The 18957-nt window shown below is 56.0% G+C and overlaps 9 protein-coding genes across 9 annotated transcripts; 3 read left to right on the plus strand and 6 right to left on the minus strand.

Annotated features, from left to right (window-relative positions):
- Positions 1-569: 569 nt before the first annotated feature.
- On the plus strand, positions 570-1456 carry HETIRDRAFT_107383 (uncharacterized protein; the record flags this gene model as incomplete). The annotated part of the gene is made up of 2 exons (XM_009551453.1): positions 570-971; positions 1025-1456. The coding sequence occupies 2 exons, from the start codon at positions 570-572 to the stop codon at positions 1454-1456; spliced, it is 834 nt and encodes a 277-aa protein (XP_009549748.1).
- A 160-nt stretch (positions 1457-1616) lies between these two features.
- Positions 1617-3721, minus strand: HETIRDRAFT_107384 (uncharacterized protein; the record flags this gene model as incomplete). Its single annotated transcript, XM_009551454.1, has 5 exons — positions 1617-2187; positions 2255-2745; positions 2805-3195; positions 3251-3620; positions 3688-3721. The coding sequence occupies 5 exons, from the start codon at positions 3719-3721 to the stop codon at positions 1617-1619; spliced, it is 1857 nt and encodes a 618-aa protein (XP_009549749.1).
- A 428-nt stretch (positions 3722-4149) lies between these two features.
- On the plus strand, positions 4150-5081 carry HETIRDRAFT_107385 (uncharacterized protein; the record flags this gene model as incomplete). The annotated part of the gene is made up of 2 exons (XM_009551455.1): positions 4150-4227; positions 4314-5081. 2 exons carry the CDS (start codon positions 4150-4152, stop codon positions 5079-5081), a joined length of 846 nt encoding a protein of 281 aa, XP_009549750.1.
- A 181-nt stretch (positions 5082-5262) lies between these two features.
- Positions 5263-7897, minus strand: HETIRDRAFT_441362 (glycoside hydrolase family 27 protein). The gene is made up of 13 exons (XM_009551456.1): positions 7766-7897; positions 7619-7708; positions 7420-7557; positions 7251-7361; positions 7173-7190; positions 7071-7119; positions 6872-6999; positions 6625-6804; positions 6467-6554; positions 6307-6396; positions 6102-6229; positions 5676-6036; positions 5263-5596 (listed from the first exon to the last, which is right to left on the minus strand). The coding sequence occupies exons 1-13, from the start codon at positions 7888-7890 to the stop codon at positions 5465-5467; spliced, it is 1638 nt and encodes a 545-aa protein (XP_009549751.1). The 5' UTR covers positions 7891-7897; the 3' UTR covers positions 5263-5464.
- Positions 7898-8754: 857 nt separating this feature from the next.
- Positions 8755-9968, plus strand: HETIRDRAFT_453859 (uncharacterized protein; the record flags this gene model as incomplete). Its single annotated transcript, XM_009551457.1, has 2 exons — positions 8755-9415; positions 9484-9968. 2 exons carry the CDS (start codon positions 8755-8757, stop codon positions 9966-9968), a joined length of 1146 nt encoding a protein of 381 aa, XP_009549752.1.
- Positions 9969-10373: 405 nt separating this feature from the next.
- Positions 10374-10779, minus strand: HETIRDRAFT_411092 (uncharacterized protein). Its single transcript, XM_009551458.1, has 2 exons — positions 10525-10779; positions 10374-10471 (listed from the first exon to the last, which is right to left on the minus strand). The coding sequence occupies exons 1-2, from the start codon at positions 10717-10719 to the stop codon at positions 10391-10393; spliced, it is 276 nt and encodes a 91-aa protein (XP_009549753.1). The 5' UTR covers positions 10720-10779; the 3' UTR covers positions 10374-10390.
- A 398-nt stretch (positions 10780-11177) lies between these two features.
- Positions 11178-12038, minus strand: HETIRDRAFT_325345 (uncharacterized protein; the record flags this gene model as incomplete). The annotated part of the gene is made up of 2 exons (XM_009551459.1): positions 11178-11872; positions 11915-12038. 2 exons carry the CDS (start codon positions 12036-12038, stop codon positions 11178-11180), a joined length of 819 nt encoding a protein of 272 aa, XP_009549754.1.
- Positions 12039-14190: 2152 nt separating this feature from the next.
- HETIRDRAFT_478862 (uncharacterized protein) lies at positions 14191-16206 on the minus strand. Its single transcript, XM_009551460.1, has 3 exons — positions 16086-16206; positions 15127-16031; positions 14191-15073 (listed from the first exon to the last, which is right to left on the minus strand). Exons 1-3 carry the CDS (start codon positions 16129-16131, stop codon positions 14507-14509), a joined length of 1518 nt encoding a protein of 505 aa, XP_009549755.1. The 5' UTR covers positions 16132-16206; the 3' UTR covers positions 14191-14506.
- Positions 16207-16862: 656 nt separating this feature from the next.
- On the minus strand, positions 16863-18236 carry HETIRDRAFT_119819 (uncharacterized protein; the record flags this gene model as incomplete). The annotated part of the gene is made up of 6 exons (XM_009551461.1): positions 16863-16993; positions 17148-17252; positions 17363-17556; positions 17743-17856; positions 17897-18022; positions 18079-18236. The coding sequence occupies 6 exons, from the start codon at positions 18234-18236 to the stop codon at positions 16863-16865; spliced, it is 828 nt and encodes a 275-aa protein (XP_009549756.1).
- Between the last annotated feature and the right edge of the window lie 721 nt (positions 18237-18957).

The following is an 18957-nucleotide window of genomic DNA, read 5'->3' on the forward strand; positions in this document are numbered from 1 at the left end:
AGCTGGGAGGGCGCGGGCGCGGGAGGGATGTAGAGGGTGGTTGGGGGAGCGGGGTGGGGCGGGGTGCGGTGGCTCGCGGGCTGACGCGACGGGGAGGACGCGGGCGGCGGGTAGGTCTCTGCGCGGGCGCGAGCGGGGGCGGGGGCGGGGGCGTAGGTGTGGGGCGCGCGAAAGGACGCGGGCCTGCCGCGGTCGTCGTAGATGGGGATCTTTGTGCCATCTGGGTAGTTGAGGTGCATCTTCGGGGGGAGCGAGTGCACGCTCGCGTCGTCGTCGTCGTCGGGAGAGCTCATGCCGTCGTCAGAGACGTGGATGAAGGACGGGCGTCTCCACGGGTCGGCGAAGGCGGTGGCGGCGGGGGTGTGTGTGGCGACCCAGTCGGCGGTGCGATGGCGCGAGGAGCGGAAGTCGGCGATGGCCTCGGGGGAGGAGGTGTACTCTGTCATTCCTGCATGCGAGGGGCGAGTAGATCACGACGGGTGAGAGAGACGGGTGGGGGGGGAGGAGGGGCAGCGAGGAGGGGAGAAAGGGAGATGAGGCCCGATCTGTGCTTTATAGTCGCCGGCGCCATGAATCGGTATTCTTGGGCTGGAGCTCGAGAGGGCGGAACGCGACCTGGTTCAACGGGCCGCGGACCTCCCCATCGCGAGGCACGGCTCTTTCCGGCTGCGGTCCACAGCTCCCTGCGCGCACCGGCCGACCACGCCCAGCTCTGGCCCGAGTCCCGCCAGCTCACCGCAGCCTTACATCTCCCCCGCGCCCAGCGTCAGGCATCTCATCGCCCACCCGCGTATGGCCATTCCGCCTCTCGTCGCCCCAATCGCCTTTCCCAGCCCCGCCCACTCGCCGCAGCTCGGGTGCCCAGCCCCCATGTGACCCGAGCCACCGCGCCTGCGCTCCTATCCCCGCCTCCTTTTCCGCTCGCCATCGCCGCACGCGTTCAGTTCTGCCCTCGCTCTTTCCTCCCGGGGGTGCAACCCGGCCCAGGGTCCGCGGACGCCTGAATCACAGGTCGCCCGTCTAGACTCCCTCGATGCATGCCGGCAAGCAGACCCTGGCCTTTCCTGTATGTGCGAACGTGATGACTGACCGACCGGTCCTCACTTACTGCACTTACACGCCACGCCACGCACGTCACGCCACGTCTCGGCATGACTCGGTCTCTCGCAGTCCAGTCGCCTGCCGTCAGCCACTGACGCATCTCCGGGCCCTCCTCCGCGACGCCTGCGACGCCCACGGCGCTCGCAAGGGGGACTTGCGCATGCGCACGCCCACCAACACCACGCGATCACAGAAGCACCCCCCTCCCTCCTTCCTTCCCTCTGCTCCGCCCCTTCCGACCCCTGTCCTTCTCCTTCTCCTTCTCTCCCCGACTTGGCTTCGCACGTCGCCCCCGTCGGCACCTCCATCTCAGGGTGCGATCTCCAGACTCGTCCGTACCGTCCATCCATTATAATAACCCCTTGGAGCCGCCGCTTCTCCCACGCGCTCACCACCACACCCCCCAATGGCAGCGCGGCGACGTCGTGTGCCGACGTCGCTGCACTCGCCGCGCACCGACGTGCACCGGCACGGCGCGGGACGGCGGGTCCGTGCATATGCGCGCATGGCCTGCTCTAGGGGTTTGTTCTGTGCTGCACTGTACTGTACTGTGCGACGCGCTGCGCCGCCGTGCGTCCCGTCTGTCGTCGTCTCGCGCGTGCTGCGTGCGGCGCGGTGGGGCCTCCGCTCAGGAGAAGAGCCGCGCGTGCGCGCACCAGATAGGAGCTGGCGAGGTAGCCGCGCCGCGGTCGATGGCTCGACGCGCAATCAGCGACGATCGTGTTTGCGTCTGTGCGCATGCGCGGGGCTGGATCTGCCCTGCTGGGCTCGCCGCGGGCGATCCTGACAGCGCGCGTGCGCGCATATACGCACACGCCTGCTCGGCTTGGTCTCAGCGACATCTTCGGTTCACAGCGTTCGGGAATAGCAATGGTATGGCTGGCTGATCGTGCGGGCTTGCCCCGTCCGGTTGTGGACGCGGCCCCTGAGTGCGTCGCATGTGCTCTGGTCGCTCTCTGGTTGCTGTCTGGTCCGGTGGTCTGTGTACCGCTCACGGGAGACGCGGCGGCTGGCGTTTGACGTGCTCCCGCACCCCACTCCCGCCTTTCTCCCCCCCCCCCCTCCTTCCTGATATTCCCACCTCCGCTAAAGTCGCAGCCCGTCAGGCGCCGCGCTGGCCCAGCACCATACCAGGCGCTCTGCGTCCACGCACCCCGACAACCCGCGACCCGCGACCCGCGACCCGCAACCCGTGCCCCGTGACCGCACGCGCTCCCATAACGGCCCCCAATCCGAGTCGACGTTCCTCCGTGCGCCCGTTTTGTCGCCCGTTCGTCCTTCTTTGCTTCTTTGCTGGCTGGCTTCGTGATGTTTGGCGCGGTTACAGCATCGCGCCATCTGGCCATGTCCCGTGCGCGTGTGCGTCTGTGGGCGTGCGTGCGTGCGTCTGGGTGTGCGGTCCCAGGGGCTTCTGTGTTTCGCCCGCGCCGTTCCTTCTTTGGCTTGTTTGTCTTCGGCGCTGCGTGCGGGACTAGGGAGACGCTCGGGAGTTTGGATCTCGCGGGATAGGTAGGCGCGCGGGCAGGCGGCGAGCGGTGGGGTCGGGGTCTCAAGACTTGCTGGTGGGGGGGAGCCCTCACTTCCTTTTGGTCGTGCCGCGTTCTGGGGGCGGGGTGGGGCGGGGTGGGTCGGGGTGGGTGGAAGCTGGGGATTCGCCTTGGGTCGTGGGGGGGCTATGGGGCCTGCGCGTGTACGGTACGTACGTAGCGTCGGATGCTGTCAGACGCCACCAGGGTCCTCCGATCTCGGATCGCGCGCGCGTCGTCGGATCCCAGGTCTCTTCTCGTATGGCGGTCTCGCGTCCTCGTCCTCGTCTTCGTCATCCCCATCGCGCGTGCACGTGCGTGGCCGACTCGTTTGGGCGTCGGCGTCGCTGTGGCGGGCGCGTGCGGGTCTGTGGGCAGGTCCTCCTGCTTGCTGTTTGCGGCCATCTGATCGTCTGGTGCTGGCTCAGCGCTCGTGTGCGTGCCGTCTTTCGGTCGGGGCGCTTGTCGCGCTCTGCTCCTTCCGCTGGAGTCCGCTGGAGCCCGTCGGCTCTCTGCTCTCTGCTCTTTCGACTTCTGCGGGTCGTTGGATGTCGAGCGGGTCTCGGAGCTGGAGGGGTGGCGCCCTCAAACTTCTGCGTGTTCGTGTCGTCTGATCTGCTGACCTTGGCGGCTGGCGCTCGTTTGTGGGGGCGACAATGGCCGTCTGTGTCGTGCTCTTCGTCAGCTCGCCGTGCTCTGTCCCCCCTGGGCGTTTCTGGGCTCGCCGCCGTCTTCGTTGATCCTGCGGCGCGCGCGGATCTTGCGCCTTCTGATGATTGCGCTGGTGCTGGTCGTTCTGTGGATTCGCGGTTCGGGAGCGGTTTGCTGGGCGATTGCTTGCGTGGGTGCGGGGGCCTTGGGTTGTGGGATCGATCTGTAGGGTGTCTGATGTGCTGATGTGCTGATGCGCTGATGCGCTGTTCTCTGGGGTCGTCTTGCGGTTTCTGTTTGTTCGGGATGCTTTGATTGGCTTGTGCGCTGTCTTCCGCCCCACTACATGCCCAAGCAGCGTCTCTGGTTGGTCACTTGGACACGGAAACCTTGGATGGTGGCTGAATACTCCTTTCAAGCTTCAACGCGTCGCTGAAGACCATGTTTGGCCTGCTCGAATGTTCACTTTGTATCATCCGCCTCATTCGCCGGTGGCCTCGTGCATTCACGACGCATCCCACCCTCGTTATCATCTCTTCATCTCCGTTGCCTCTTGCGGTCTGCCCGCGCCCAATTCATGTCGTCTTCTCTCGTTCCCTGTCACATTGCATACTCATGCACACGCATACATTCTATGTCTGGGTGGGCCACGTAACCCCGCTCCAGCGATCAATACTCGATCTGTCACGCCCTGTTTTTCCCGCCTGCTTCGCCTTTAGCCTGTTCTGCCTAGGTCTTTGCGCAACCCTCCCCTGACCTGGTGTCTCTGTATGCTATGTATAACGCTGGCCGCCCTGTCACGCTATCTCTCCGGGTGGTGACTTCATAGGTCGCCTCTAATCTATTCATTGCTTCCGCCTAGCGCTTCGCTATGACGTCCATCGTCGACGCTCATGACCTTCATCGTCCTCTTTTACGCTTGGCCCGTATCATCACTCGTCTCGATGGCGTTCACACGGAGACGTCACCAGCCCTCTTTTCCCTTCACCTTTGACACTGATTGGACGCGTCGCAGCTCACAGCCTCTTTGTCTAGGTTACTCACGATGAAGTCCACCCGGTCCGTCCGTCCAAGGCGTACTCGCAGCTGGGTCCCGGATCGGCGAGAGCGGGCGTGTCTGCGGACGTAATGACCCCCTCCGTCCGAACCAACCGCCTCGCGAGTCGACTCCCCGCACCCAATCACCCGCTCTCCTTCCACGGAGCTTCGTCTGTTTCTCACCTTTCACCTTCATGCGCGGATTCGCACCGCGTAACGCGCGCCCCCGTACGCGCCTCGTGGCGCCTCCGTTTCTACGTCCGCTTCGGTGGGCGCGCCGCCCCGCGGCGACCGCGGCGTGCGCAGCCTGATGGTACCCAGGACTCTCCTTGCGCGCTTTGGCCACCCGGACGACGCCCGCCCGCTCTGGTCGCTCGGCCGCCCCTCCTCGCGTCCGAAATAGAGTTCGGCCCACGCGAGGAGTCGCCCACTGGGGTGTGGGACGCTGTGCGAAGGCGGGTCTTCTTCGGGCTTGGGCGCTTGTACGGTTTGGGTTTACCACGAAGAGTGCGGGACGTCGTGCCCCGCCAGGACGTCTCTGAGCCCCGCGCGCCCGCTCTTCAGCTTTATGCTCCTGGCGGACCGCGATGGGTGGGCTTTTGCCTCCGTTGGCCGATCACTTCGCGTTGCGGTTTGGCCTTTAGGCTATTCGCCCGTCGCAACCCCACCGTACGAGAGATCCCTCCATCACTCAGCTCACAGCCCCTGCATCTTCGATCGCACCTGGCGGCTCTCCCCAACTTCCGATGCGACGATCATGCCTAAGCAATGTCGTGTGCGCGACATACACGTGTTGCCTGCGTGGCCGCTGTCACGAGCATAGAGGTCGCCGCCTCGTGTTCTGCCATCTCTCACGGACGGGGACCCTCGTCGTCCCCAGGACTCCGATCGATAATCATCGCTGGTTGGGGTGTGGGACGGTCGCGAGACTAGAAGCCCGGAGCTCTCCAGCGGTAAAAAATGCATGCTTCATAGCTTCATATGTAGACCTGTCTGCTCGTCATCGTGTCTCTACACAGGCCTCGAACCGAACGGCGAAATCGAGGTATTTTTAACAGTGACACGGGGATACATTTTCGGATGTGAACGTCCGGCCCTCCATCCATCCATACTGTAAACTTAGCTGAGAATCGCACCTCCCCTTCGAATCATGCCGCGATCCCGATGCGAACAAAGTCGGGCGCCCATGCGCTTGGGTTCCCGAATTGGACGGTGTTCGCGGCCCCCGCTACGAACCCATCCAGCTCGACGACGTACCCTGAATAATCGATGTCCCAGCTCTGGACGATCCAGCCCGCCAGATCAGCAACCGCAGCCGACAGGCACACAGCCCGCAGGTCATGAGAGAGGGATCCTCACCTGTGCCGAGATCGGGAACTGCACTTGCACGGCGGTGCCCCCGTTGACGCTCACGTACGCGTTCCGGCAGTTGGAGCACGCGGTGTTGGACATCGTGAAGTCCGCGTTGATGTAGTCGACGCTGACGAGCTTGCTCCCGCCCGTCGTGCCCCCGGTGACGTTGTGGAAGGTCAGCGTGGCCCCGTTCCCGACGAATCCGACGACGGTGACGGTGCCGTTCACTACTCGGGTGCTGGCGCCGCCTGATAGAATCGTGTTGGAGGCGGATGCAGGATAGTATGTGTACGAAGGCGCAGAAGCGGCTACGCCGGAGGATAGTCTGAGAGCCAGAGATCCATGGGCTGCGACTGTCTTCGTATACCTGGACGGATTAGCGTGTAAGAGACTCTATTGGCAAGATGATGGTGATGATCGAGCATGACGAACGAAGTGTTGAGCGTGCCCAGATGGGCACCAGTCCACAGGTCTACCGCCGACGCCGATGTGAAGCCGACATCCGGCAACGAAAACGTCAGACTCCTAGAAGAGTTCTGCAGGTTGATGACGACTGCGACCGATCGCACAAGATCAAAAGCGCCGGGATCAGAAAATGGTCCCGCATGAGAAGGATCAGTAAAAACGCACTAGCGACCGTAGACCCGTCTGCCAAGGGTCCGTACCACACGTCGTGATCGTTCGTATAGCGCCGTCCGAACCCTATCGACTTCCCCAAGGAATCTCCCTGTATGCGTGTCACGTTGAACACAGGGGAATTAAGCGCTGTCAATCGTGATCGGTCGAAAACGGCATACGTGAAGATCGAGGATGTTCTTGTTCTTGAGGATCGCAAGCGCGTCGCTCGATATCTTGGTCAAATCCGTCGAGATCAACAAGGGAGACCTTCATACGATCGCAAAAGTAAGTCAACCAAGAGACAAGCTCGCCGGTACGTTCAAACCGGTTCACTCACTTGGCCGCAGCCCAAAAGACGAAGTGCGTCCTCTGCTCGTCAATCGTGAGCCCCGAATTGCCAACTTCCAGCATGTCGAGATCGTTCCATGCTCCTGGGCCTGCAAATCCAGTGATAGGAACGACTTGGTTGATGATGCGGAACAGGTTATCCCAGGACGCGGGCGGGCCGATGTCATTTCTATGAAATCACGTCGTACCCGACTTCATAAGCGCATGTCATAGGCTACCTAGGCGGGGACACTCACGAGATGCGCCAAGAGTTCCCTACAGGCGCTGCCCATCTCGCCGGATCTTGGACGCCCCATTCACAGACAGAATAGACAATAGGTCGGCCAGTGGCGTTCAGTGCGTCCCGCATAGCGGTGTAGTGAGGCTGGACACCAAAAATGAACGATGGAGGGGGATCAGCTGTTGGTGACGATCGAGATAAACGGCGGTCCATACCTGGAGAGAAAACGATGGATTGTAGTCTACGAAATCCGTCGCGCTGACTCTATAGAGAATACAATTACTTTGTGCGCGCGTGTCGCTTGGAGCCGCACTTACGCATAGCAGTTATCATACCTGTTCACAACGTCGTATCAGCCTCAGAACCAACTGAGAACTTTTAAACATTTTACGAACTTGAGATAATCAGCGCCCCACTCTGCAAACGAATTTGCGTCGTCCACCTCATGCCCCAAGCTGCCAATGAAATGCGCAGACCCGCCGACAAAATCGCACGCATAATAGCCTCTGTAATTCGATTGAGCGGATGGATCTGCGATTCGGAATCTGACGGATCGGGGCTTACGCATCGCTGTACAGCCCAAACTTGAGGCCGAGGTCGTGCACATAGCTCGAGAGCGCAGGAATACCGGAGGGAAAACGCGTCGTGTCCCACGCGAATTTGCCATCCGACGTTCGGTTCTTGGCTTGCCATCCACAGTCACTGCGCAGTCGACGCGTAAACACATCAGGGAGTGTCATGAAAGACTCCGGAATACACTGACATGCCCAATGTGTCATAGCCTAGGGCAAAAAGGCCCAAGTCGACGAGATTTTTCGCCATCGAGCGGTATTGGTCCTCAGTGCCATCGCAGCTATTGCGTAGGCCTCCGATCAGCGACTGATACTTCCCAAAAGTTCACAATACGCACGCAAATGCATTGTACCCATTGAATGCCATTGCTGGCGTTCGGGATAGCCCATTGTCAAGAGACACGATCCCGGGAACAAGACCGAGGACCAGCAATAGAGAAGATGTCGAGATGAAGACAGACATTGCGGCGAAAACAATTGAGAGTAGCTCTGACGCACACCGAGGGGGAGCCTTAGCCTTCCATCTGAGGGCCTTTTAAGACGAAAATCGTTTCAGAGATCGAGGAGAGCAGGTGATGGGCAACTTCTAGCCTCGGCGGTCCGCAGTCCATACGACCATCGCAGGCCTTGTGCACTGCTCTTGCATAGGTATGTCGTCAAGCCAGCATCAAAAGAGGATCGGAACGAGGCTTGCGTGAAGCATATAGGCTCAAAGGAACAGCACACATTAGTAGAACGTAAGATTCGTCTGACGAGATAGGCAGCCTCATATCAATGTTGCTGCGGAGTACTGCGACATCGTGTTTTTTCCGGATAGCCTCACTCAAAAGCCAGGAGGAGATTGCTTGAATAATGTGAAATGAGAAGAGAAAAGGTCAAGCAGCTGACCGTCGTAGACGGTCCGGACGCAAGTGTATTGGCTGGCACGGCGTTCTGTGACAGGGTGTGACCGAGGGCAAATCGAACGAACCGCTGGGAGAGCTCACCAGGCAAAATATGCTTTCCAAGGCGTGATAGAGAGGGACGCTGCGCATGCGTGGTGGCGCCGTGCCGCAAGCAGTACTGTGAGGGATGGCGCTGCAGCTGGACGACGATTATGGGAATTGGGGCGTAGGACTTGTTCCGCGCCCGAAATAACAACTCCCTTCTTCCTGCTGGCTGTGCTTCGCTCAGCGCTACGATGCAGTTCTCCCACTCCCTCTCCTCCTAACCCGCTCTCTCCTCAGGCCTCTGGCCACCGTCTGCCGGTGCGACTCTCTCCTAGCTTCTCGCTGCAGCATTCTCGGCGCACATATCTTCTGTGACTCGCACATTTTGCCTCCGCGTCATGTCGGGCCTTCCGCCTCTGGTCGAGCGTGATGCGACTCCCTGGCCAGATCAGTACTCTCAAAGCCCTAGCAATATCCCTCCCATAGGCGCCGCATTTCCCGGCATCCAGCAGCAATTCCCCGGCACACCCGCTGGTGGAGGGCCGTCTATGCAATGGCCCGTCTCGCCGCCGCCTGCTGCAGACGCTTGGGGCATGCCTCAAGCGTTTGCGAATCCATATCCTAACAATCAGTACCCTAGTCCCTCTTTTAACCCATATCCGAGCCCCAGTGCCAACCCTCCCCCGCTTGCAGCCCCCGCTCCCCTCTCCTGGAGCCAGCCTGGCAATTTCGACTCGAATGTGCCTTATAACCCCCCGCCACAACCCCCGACCTGGATCGATCATAATCATTACAGCCCCCCTTCCGGTGGCCCATCGCAAGGATACGAGCCCGCGACCTACGAGCCCCGCACGGGCGAGAGCGCCTCACTCGATCTCCCGATATCGCCGCGCCCTCGACCGTCGACGCCTTACAAACTTCCTCGACGAGCTTCGCACCCACGGACACCGTCAGCGACCCATTACGATCGTCCTGCGAACTGGAGGACCGACTTCAAGATGCCGCGCTCGGCCTTTGACGTGATCCTCCCACACAAGCGCGAAAAGGGCTTCTTCCAGAGTGCGCACCACTTTCCTCCCTCGTCTCTCTCTTCCATCTCTCGCATCGCTGAGCTGAATTGAACGTAGATGATGTGACGCTCAACGCCTATATCAGATATGGGATGCTGCGCGAACCGCCTATGACGTGGGATCTCCATGTCCCTCCTACGGGCGTTCGTTTCCGCGAGCTGCAGCGCCCCGTCACCACGAACGATCTGTACCAATTCGCCTCTGAGCCTCCCCTGATGTTCATGCGCCTCTACCACTCACGCCTCCCATGGTACATCGACGTCTACCCCTCCCGACCCGTCGGGATCACCCTCCAGGATCTGTTTACCACCATTCATACCAAATTGTTCTCCCGGGCTACGCACTCGGATCTGTACAATAACGATGTGTCGGAGGAGGCGAAGCGGAAGGTGGTGCGAGCGTACTCGGAGCGGTGCAATGGGAACGAGGGCGTGAGGAACCAGGGGGTCTTGAAGGTCGATTTCTTGATGCGCGATTACATCTTCCTGGGCCTCGCCAAGGGGAGCAACGGCATGTGGGAGATGAAGACGAAGAAGATGTAAGAAAGGGCGTGCCCGCTCTCCTGTTTGTTTATCATGTGTTTTATTTCTCTCAACCGCATTTTACTTTAGACACCATCACCGCTTATACCACTTGCTTTCTATCTGTACCCTGCTGTATGTTATATTGGTATCCGCCGATTTGTCCTTGGCTGCCTCGAATGTTTCGAATGACGACCTCGATTTCTTTGCGATTTAGGCGCCAGATGGATCCTCGATATATCGCGTCTGTTCCATCAAGATGCCTGCGATATAAGTTCATACTATCCTCTTCAAGATTCGAACTAGACGCAGTGTTCTCCAGCGCCAGGTACGCCTAGAACAGATATGTCTCTTCTGAACTTCTTCTTCCAAGGATTCGACAAAACACGAGGACACCCAAAGCACCGGAAGCATCAAGTTCGAACTGTCCGGGAAGTGCTTCCTTACACGCTCCCAAACCGAACCGTGAAGAGGAAGACGGGAGGCGACGATGGGTTTCCCGAACAGGTCGGAAGCCTTCCCTCGTGAGCGACCGACGTTGAAGGCGTTCGCTATACTAACCAATGTCTGTTGAAAGGTGAGCCAGGTGGAAGCCGAAAATGACTACCGACATCTCTTGAGATGACGTGCTTGAGCGGGCAACATGTGTCCTTTGAGTGTCCTCTGGCGATGCGGGTTCAAACTGATCAGGTGAGAGAAGGCTCGGAGAGGTCGACGAAGTGTTGAAAACGCCACTACACAAAGCGAGAACAATATGCACATTGGTGATCATACCAGGTTACTATACACCTACTGATAAGACACAATCCTCGAATAAGGAACCTTTGCACTGGTAGGCGTCGTATCTCAGAGAAGCTGAAACCAAGCTTGCGAATCGCCAGTTGTACCTGGTAATGAAAAAAATGACGTCAAGAATACTCGCAGTGCGGTGGGCGACACTCAGAACCTCTCAAAATAGCAAACGATGGACAGGTCATCGCGATATATAGCCCAATGCCATACAGACCAAGGGTGGTAACATATGGCGCTAGATTCGTACAACATCCGGTCATCAGACTCAGGCACAACTGCTCGTTTGTTTCATGAGCGAATCCTGGTGATTTAAGTTCGAGAGACTCACATATTGGCATCGGCACGGATGGACATGCGATGTAAAATCAGCTGAAGCATAGCGTCATCTGGCTATGATCCTATCTTCGATGGCAAAGAGCAGAGAACCCGTCGCACGAATCATATCTCCATCTGAGCATCGTCGACCCTAGGATGCTCCTGAGCGACTGGATGCGATACAGTTTTGTTTGCCTTAGCGCCCAGGCTCTCTTTCATGGCGACCCATACTTTTCGAGCTCCAACCCCTGCCAACTCCTTCGCGCGCATCACGTCGTCCTCGTCGAAGGCTCCTGTGGTGCTTTGCCAATTGGACCACACAATCCCGTGTGGCGGGATCGCGTCTGAGGTTGGCGAACCGGTGAGCTCAGCGGAAAACATGAATGCGAAACACCCATAGACATCGGCGAGCGATAATTCCCGTTCACTCAGATCAAGAACGAGAGCGGACGAGCTAGTGGCTGATGCGGATGACCGTAAGCGACCGACAGAAACAGCACATATGACGCCGCGCATAGGGATGGAGCCGGCGTTGAGAAGAGTGAGGGTGGATACATTGATGAAGGCGGCGATGAGAGATGGGTGGAAGCGGGAGGATATGCTCGGTGTGAGCGATTGTACGACTAGCTGGATGAGTGTACGAGGGTATCGCGAGAGCAGGAGAGAAGGAGTAAGCAGTGTTCGTAACGAAGTCGACAGTGATTTCGATTCTGTCCCTGGAACATTGGATAATGGGCGCAGCAAGACTTCGAACGTAGCCTTTGACGGTTGCTCGGCGTTCAGACGAACCTCTATCGGCCCTGAGACAGACGCAAGAGCTTTGCATTCACCTGATGATGATGTTATTGACGAGTTGAGACAGGTTTGTTTGCACTCACCGAATCCAAATCGTGCCGATCCGTCCACTCTGTCTAATCCTTCATAGTGAATAGACAGCGGCCGAAGTTCATCATAGTCGCGAGTGTCGTCTCTTCGAAGCAACATGAGAGATACAGATCTGACTAGCAAAATTTAGAGACTTGTGGGATCAGTTGGTGCAGGTGCAGTTACAACTGCTAGAGGGAGGGAAGGAAAAGCTAAGAAAAGACGGAAATGTATAGTCACGGCGTCACAATCAAATATTCGTGACAACGTGTGACGAGTCGCGTATGGTGACTCTGCCCTGCTGCATCTCGTTCGACAATTCAATCGACTCTGATTCGACAAAGCTATAAAACTGGCTGCATATTCTGGTATTGCGATATTCACTACATCGCCACGAAGAAATATCCTAATCTTAGTCAAAAAAATCTTGTACAGTAACTCTAGCGATCCTAAAATCGCGAACACTCAACCAAACAAGTTCTTGAGGCCCTCCAATTTCAGAGGAAATCACGCTTGAGGTACTTTTAGCACTTATCCTTCATGATCCGCGAGTTCCTCGTTCTCACCAGAAGCGCTGTGCATTTGGATCATGCATCAGCACTAACAAGCGTAAACGGTACAATCCTATCAGCAGATTCAGGCTTGAGCAAAGATGGCTTACATTGTCTATCATCTTTCATCTGCTCGGCCTCTTCAACAGCGCTCCAGTCAGAACATCAAGGCGGAAGCATACCTTCAATGAACATCGCGACTTGCGATCCCTGTTCGTGAGATACGAGACACCTGTGCGCGATTCGTCGTTCTAGCATATAACATGCATGCTGGAAACATCACCTAACAGCGAGAGCCTTATGAATCATGCCCATGAAACGGTCATCAACAGGGATGGTGATGTCGGACTTTAATGAGACAAGAGGAAAGAAGCCTCGCTTACTGTGGTCGAAGATCCTTATAGCACAGTACCTTGAATCGAGCAACCCGTCGGCCCTGTCGCTGAGCTAGAGATGATCTGTATGTCGAGCCGCGGGCCAATGTCGTTCACAGAGAGCGATTTGAACAAACATCAATGTCTTAGATTTATAAGTGAAGCGAAGAAAAGGCATCTCAGGGCGTCCCGCATGCCGGCCATCAACGTCAGAGATTTCCTTTTCGGGAGTCAACTCGTGTGACCTCTGCTTTTCCATACCCTTCCTCTCCTTTGTTTCTGCTCTGGGTTGCGTAAGATCGCGAATGGCTGCAATCCAATCGAGGAATGGACTTAAAGAATCACAGACTGGATGTTCGGGCATATAAGATCCTTCATTTACTTGATCATATGGATACCCTCTCTCAGCTTTCCAAAGGATCCTCGCTTGCCTCGTCTTCGGGTGTACATGTCCTCCGGTACACTCAGCTATTTCAGGTGCGTCATCCCAAAGTCATAATCGGCAACTTATACAAACTCATTGGGCATCTTTACTTCCAAATCCTAGACTATCTTCTAGCATGATCACTGTGGGGTGTTTCGGATTGCAAGCAGGCGCGCATGATGTGGTTGGCTACACTTAGTTGGCGCATCGATTCCTTGTGCTGTGAGCATGTACTCCCTCCCAACAACGCTCACCGTCGCCACGACGCCAGCCCTTGATCCGAAGAAGACGTGCTTGACGAATAGCTGGAATAATGTAAGATATACCCCAACTATCGCCGCGTCCACTCTGACCTGATATGTCATGATTTACTCATCTCCCATGTCGCACGCGCTCATTCTTGGTTTCTTTACGAGAGTTTGAACCTTCATTTCAGGGGACCATTTCTACAGAGAACATCGATGACACACTGGGCTCGACACATCATGGGTCCATCTTTATTAGTCTTGCCACCCGGCGCTCTCCGTTCTTGGCTTCTCAGCTAGTATCCACATAATCCCAAATCTCTCTGCCGCCCGTCCACTCTGTCGAGACTATGCTTGCTACTCATCACGCTGCTTGTCGAGACGACTCGTGCCCTGTCTGCTCCCTATTCTCCTCCTATTCTTCGTCCAGCACCGCAGACGCTGTCAACGACGAAGCCCAATTACGTGCTTATTGGAGTACCGGCGGCCGCCATGCGGACCCTAGATTGACTCTAAACCCCATGTCTACGAGGCGTTTATCCTGTGCTTCCATTCTCTGATTTCCTATCTTGGCTTTTGCCATGAACTCGTCACCTACACGGTCCTATCCTTCCGTATTCCTCAATCAGCTGATGCCTCGTATCTTTACGCCAGTAGAATCCTCAGGGCTATCAGTTAGAACGCATGGGGGCGATACATTCGAATAGGTACAGTGAATCGATATTCTTGCATTCAGATGGCTCGCGATAACTATATACAAAATAATAAAAAATCGAGGTAGTGTGTGACACAGGTCCGGGAAAACAACAGGATCCAGAACAGAGGCACAGGATCGATAGCACAGACGGTGAGAGTTGGGGGACACACTAATACAACAGAGCCGAAACCCACGGGTAGCGCGATAGTACAAGAGGGATGATTCTGGGAAGACAAATAAGGGAAAGTTCTCCAATTGGTACGTGTGTGGGAATAGTGTAGCCGAGTAAAAACGCCATCATTGTGCGAAATTCGGAAGGAGAAGGGGTTCCGCGAGGTAGTCCGAGAAGCTGACATCCTGGTGAGCATTCTCGGGGAGATTGTTGTAGGTCAAAAAAGTGAAAGCGCCTTTCGAAGGCGGCAAGGAGAAATTGGAATGGAAAACTGTAGCGTCTAACTGATGATACGGCGATGCGTAGTCACCTGGACCAAACATCGACTGCGGCCGTACTCCACAGTTATCAAAATTATCTCCAGAGAACGCTCGCATCGTCTGCTGTGTAACCAAGAACTGGTCGTCCGTATCTGATTGGACCGAGATGGGTGAGACGCAGGTGTTCGCAAAATCGTACGGGGTGCTAGGAGGACTGGAAAACTGGGACGGAGATGTAGGCCACTCGTTACAAACGGACGTGTCGATTGAAGGATGGGTCATCTCGAACACATCAGATTGGTTGGACGGGTGATGAATCTGTTGTGCTGTCCACATCGGCTCGAAGGGAATCAGGCCGTCAGGCGGTGGCGAAAGAGGATCACAGGAGTCTGTGTAAGAGGCAGTAGCCTCGTTGTAAATGAATGGATTGATCTGTTTTTGGCGCAATCAGTGTCTGAAGAGGATGCATGAAATGAATGACGCACAAAAGATTGTTCAGGTGTTGAAGAGAGCGAATAATTCGAGAAATCGGGAGGTGGGAGGGGTGGGAGGACGAGAGGGGGCATGGACTCATCACCGAGGTCCTCAGGCGGAGTCGAAGCAGAAGAAATGAACGATGCCTCAGGCTTGACTGATGGGGAGCGCGAACGTCCGGGCTGTGAACTGACGGCACGAAGACGACGCGAAGACGTTTTGGGGGATGAGACCAGGAATGCCGGAATAGAGGTATCGGTATCGGGCGCGGGCTCCGACGACGAACGCCTGTACATTCTGGCTGTCAACGGCGCCTCGAAGCGTGTTATGATAGGTGGAATGTGATGACGGTCGAACTCCTGAATGGCAGCTTCAAGCTCGGCGCCCTTCTTCCCCTCAACAAGAAGCTCGGCAATCTTCTCGCAACGCTTGATGTCCTTAGGACCGACCTCCCTTACCTTGCGTTTATCCGGAGTACCTTTTCCTTTCAGATGAAGCGGGCGGAAGGCGTAGTCGGGGAACTTGCGCTTATGCTCGGCCTGCGCGACCTTGGCCTTGCTATGCCAGAACTGACGCTCCTCGTGAGGCATGTTCTGCCAGGTGATGCCGATGATCTTTGAGAGCGTGCTGTGATTCGTCTCGACCTCGGACGAAACATGCTGACTTTTAATGAAGGAAGAGCGGAAGAGGATGAACGCGTTCGGAGGACGGGGAATATGGTTGTCTGCCTTCTTCTTGCCGTGCCCTGGTCGGCGCGGGGAGGAGACGCCGACAGTGGAGGGAAACAAGGATGGCTCTGTGTCGGGCTCAGGAGTAGAGCAAGGCTCCGTGAACGTCCCGGGTGTCATCGTCGGTGCAAACGCAATGTGCTGCGGCATTGCGGGTTCGACAGGCGCAGTCCAAGTCAGTTGAATTCCTAGAGCGGGCATCAGCTCGGTGTATAAACACGGTGAAAGCAGTAGAACCATACCTTCTCCCTCCTCCTTCTTGGCACCTCGCTTCCGTTCAGCAGGCATGTTGAAGTGAAATACGGCCGATGGACAGAAACGGCAGCAACTGGAGGGGAACGCTGAATCGGGGGAAAGAGGAAGATCACGATCGGTTGGACATGTTTAGAGGACATACAGCTTTATACACCCCCCCGAGATGCCATGTCCTCGGGAAGGCCCTGTCCAGAAGGGAGCCTGGCGTAACCTCTACTAAAAAAACATGATTCGCCGCCTTACCGCTACCGTGGTTCCGACTTCCCACTAGGAAATCGTTATGTAAATGTCGACCGAACCAGTTCCTCCGGCGCATGTCGACGAACCGGCTGCGTAATCGCCGTTGTTGCCTTCGCCGCTGCCGGTCTACAATTTGCCTCCGTCTTGTCTATTTCGCCATCTTCCGTCTCTGGGCAGCCCGAATCTGGCTCCCCTGTCCTCCAAAACGATCTCCTCCTGCTCTTCAGACGAGCCGAGCGAGATCTCACTCCGATCGTACTGAAAACTCACCGCCCTGCACTAAATCGTCAGGACATCAACGTGGGCAGTTGATGATTCCATTTCAACATATGAATGGGATATTAGATGTCGAGACCATCGAGCCCCGACTCTTCCATCTTTAGTGCCTCTTGTTCTACTGGATCGTGCTATCGCGATGACCTCGTCTTGACCTATTCGGTGCCAAGTTGCCATCCGTTCTCCTTTTAATCACGTTGACGCCACCCACATACCCTCCGACACTGCTGCTCCAAAATAGCAGAAAATCACGGCGCACCAATCAGGACATCTTTCTGCTCACTCCACTGGTCATCGATTCTCAATGCGCGGGACCTGGGTATGCAGGGGTCAGGATACTTCGCCTTTCTAGATGCGCGACCAGCAGACCCCGAGACCTCTGACACATATAAGCCGTTGCTCACGCTGCTGCAAAGTTCAAACCTAAACCCACAAGGTTCAACCTCTTTCGGGGAAATTTTCAACCCGAGTTTCTTGATAACCTCAAGAGACTGAACGCACGGCATTCTTTTCATTTCTGTGCTTGTTCGGACCTTCTATCTGATTCTCAACCCTTATTAGGTCATGAACGATCCACTGAAGTGTCTCGGGCTCGCCCTGCGCGTCTCGTTTCTGTTGAACTCGGACTAGAAGTATATCTGACAAGATGCACTCATATTGGAGACAAAAAGGTCAATTAGCTACACGAGGTATAGAATTGTGCAGCGTATATCGTGTCATATTAATTTCGCTTCGAGGGTGCGCCCACAATCGATGAAATCTTTCCCCCGAGGTACGAATGAACAATCTCTATATTCAATGACGTGTAAATTGATAACTCGATTAGTCAAGAGAATTTCAGCGGCTAGTTCTAATCTGATCATAAATTCCAGCGCCTCTGGCCATGTCATGCGAACAGATTGAGCATCGAACTGGTTTGCGCCATACGTGTTCCCAAGCCCTCTATGGCGGTCAACACGGGTCAGGCCTATTGATCCGGAAAGGTGCTCTTCTATCTTTCTCGCTTAGGTGTAAATCGTCACACTAACTCCGGTGGCAAATGCGCTTTCAGCGAGCCCGATTGAACCAGAACTCCCGAATTAGTTCAACAAGATTTGACTATAGCGACGTTCCCGTTCCTGGTGTCACCTGGCGGCGGCAGCCACTGCATTCGAGCGAAACCGGGTAGCGAGAAATATTGGCCTATCTAGCCACTTAGTCGAATGAGGTCGTCCGGATGGGGATTCCAAAGCCGCGAGAGTCCTGAGTAATAGGTAAGTCGCCCCCGCTTGCTGAAGCGTACATTGCCATGACGTTGGAGACGGGGGACGCTCTCAACTTGAGACGAGAGTCGCGTTGTGGAGCTTTCGATAGGATGAGACCACCAGCGATCCTGCTGTCTCGTTTGTAAACTTTCACTCCTGATCCACTGCTCATCAATTTCATAGTTTCCTAGCCAGGTGGATAGAAGATGTAAACACGCACCCGTGGAGTACGTTGCCCACTGCCCATACTGTCCATCTGCCTACATCCAACCTTGTGGATGGCTTATCATGAAAGCGATCGATGAATTTCCCGGAGCCAGGCCACTTAGCCCGTGTCAGGTGAACGGCATCGGCTTGCTCCAAGACAAGGATGGACATGTTGGGAGCAAACCTTGCCCCTTGAGCTCTACCGCCCAGAATCTAGCGCCCGGTCTAGTTCAAGTTCCCTGGTCTGATGTCGGACACTGCAACCTAGGAGCTGATATCTCTGGTGCTGCTGATGCTCCGGTAGCCACGTCTGCGCTTCCACATGTAGGGAACATCTTCATCTTCTCGTCGTGACCTGTTCACCTCTCAGCGGCGAGCTTCCATTTTGAATTTGCATGTTAGAACAGCCCATCAGCCGTCATGCTGTTGTCTGGCAAGCCTTACCGCCCAGAGTTGTCAGCCATTGGTTGGCACTGATGCTCGAATCACTGTCGCCGCCGGACATAAAGTTTAATGGTACGGCAGTATGATCTTTCACTCCAAAATGTGTCCAGTCGATGCTGTAATCTGTCCTGAGAAGCGCGTAACTGAGAGTACGAGCCAATATCACCGTGGTGATGCACCTCAATCTTGGCTACACGCCACATGATGCATGATCTGTGGGAAGGGCATCATCTTTCTAACGAAAGTATGCGCGCACTTACCAGGTAAGGCCACTCTCATAGTCAGAATGCACGACAGACACTTTGTTATCGAATGAAGGAGAGAAAGCTAACGTCAGCTAGTTCGGTCATCCGACTCGGTCCCGTCTCTTCTCTCAAGGCTCCACAGCAATGCCTGTCGCAGCCACATATTGGTGTGCTGCTCCGTTTCATGTCCTGCACCTAATCAC

This window comes from Heterobasidion irregulare, assembly GCF_000320585.1.
Source record: "Heterobasidion irregulare TC 32-1 unplaced genomic scaffold scaffold_09, whole genome shotgun sequence".
Lineage (NCBI taxonomy): Eukaryota > Fungi > Basidiomycota > Agaricomycetes > Russulales > Bondarzewiaceae > Heterobasidion > Heterobasidion irregulare.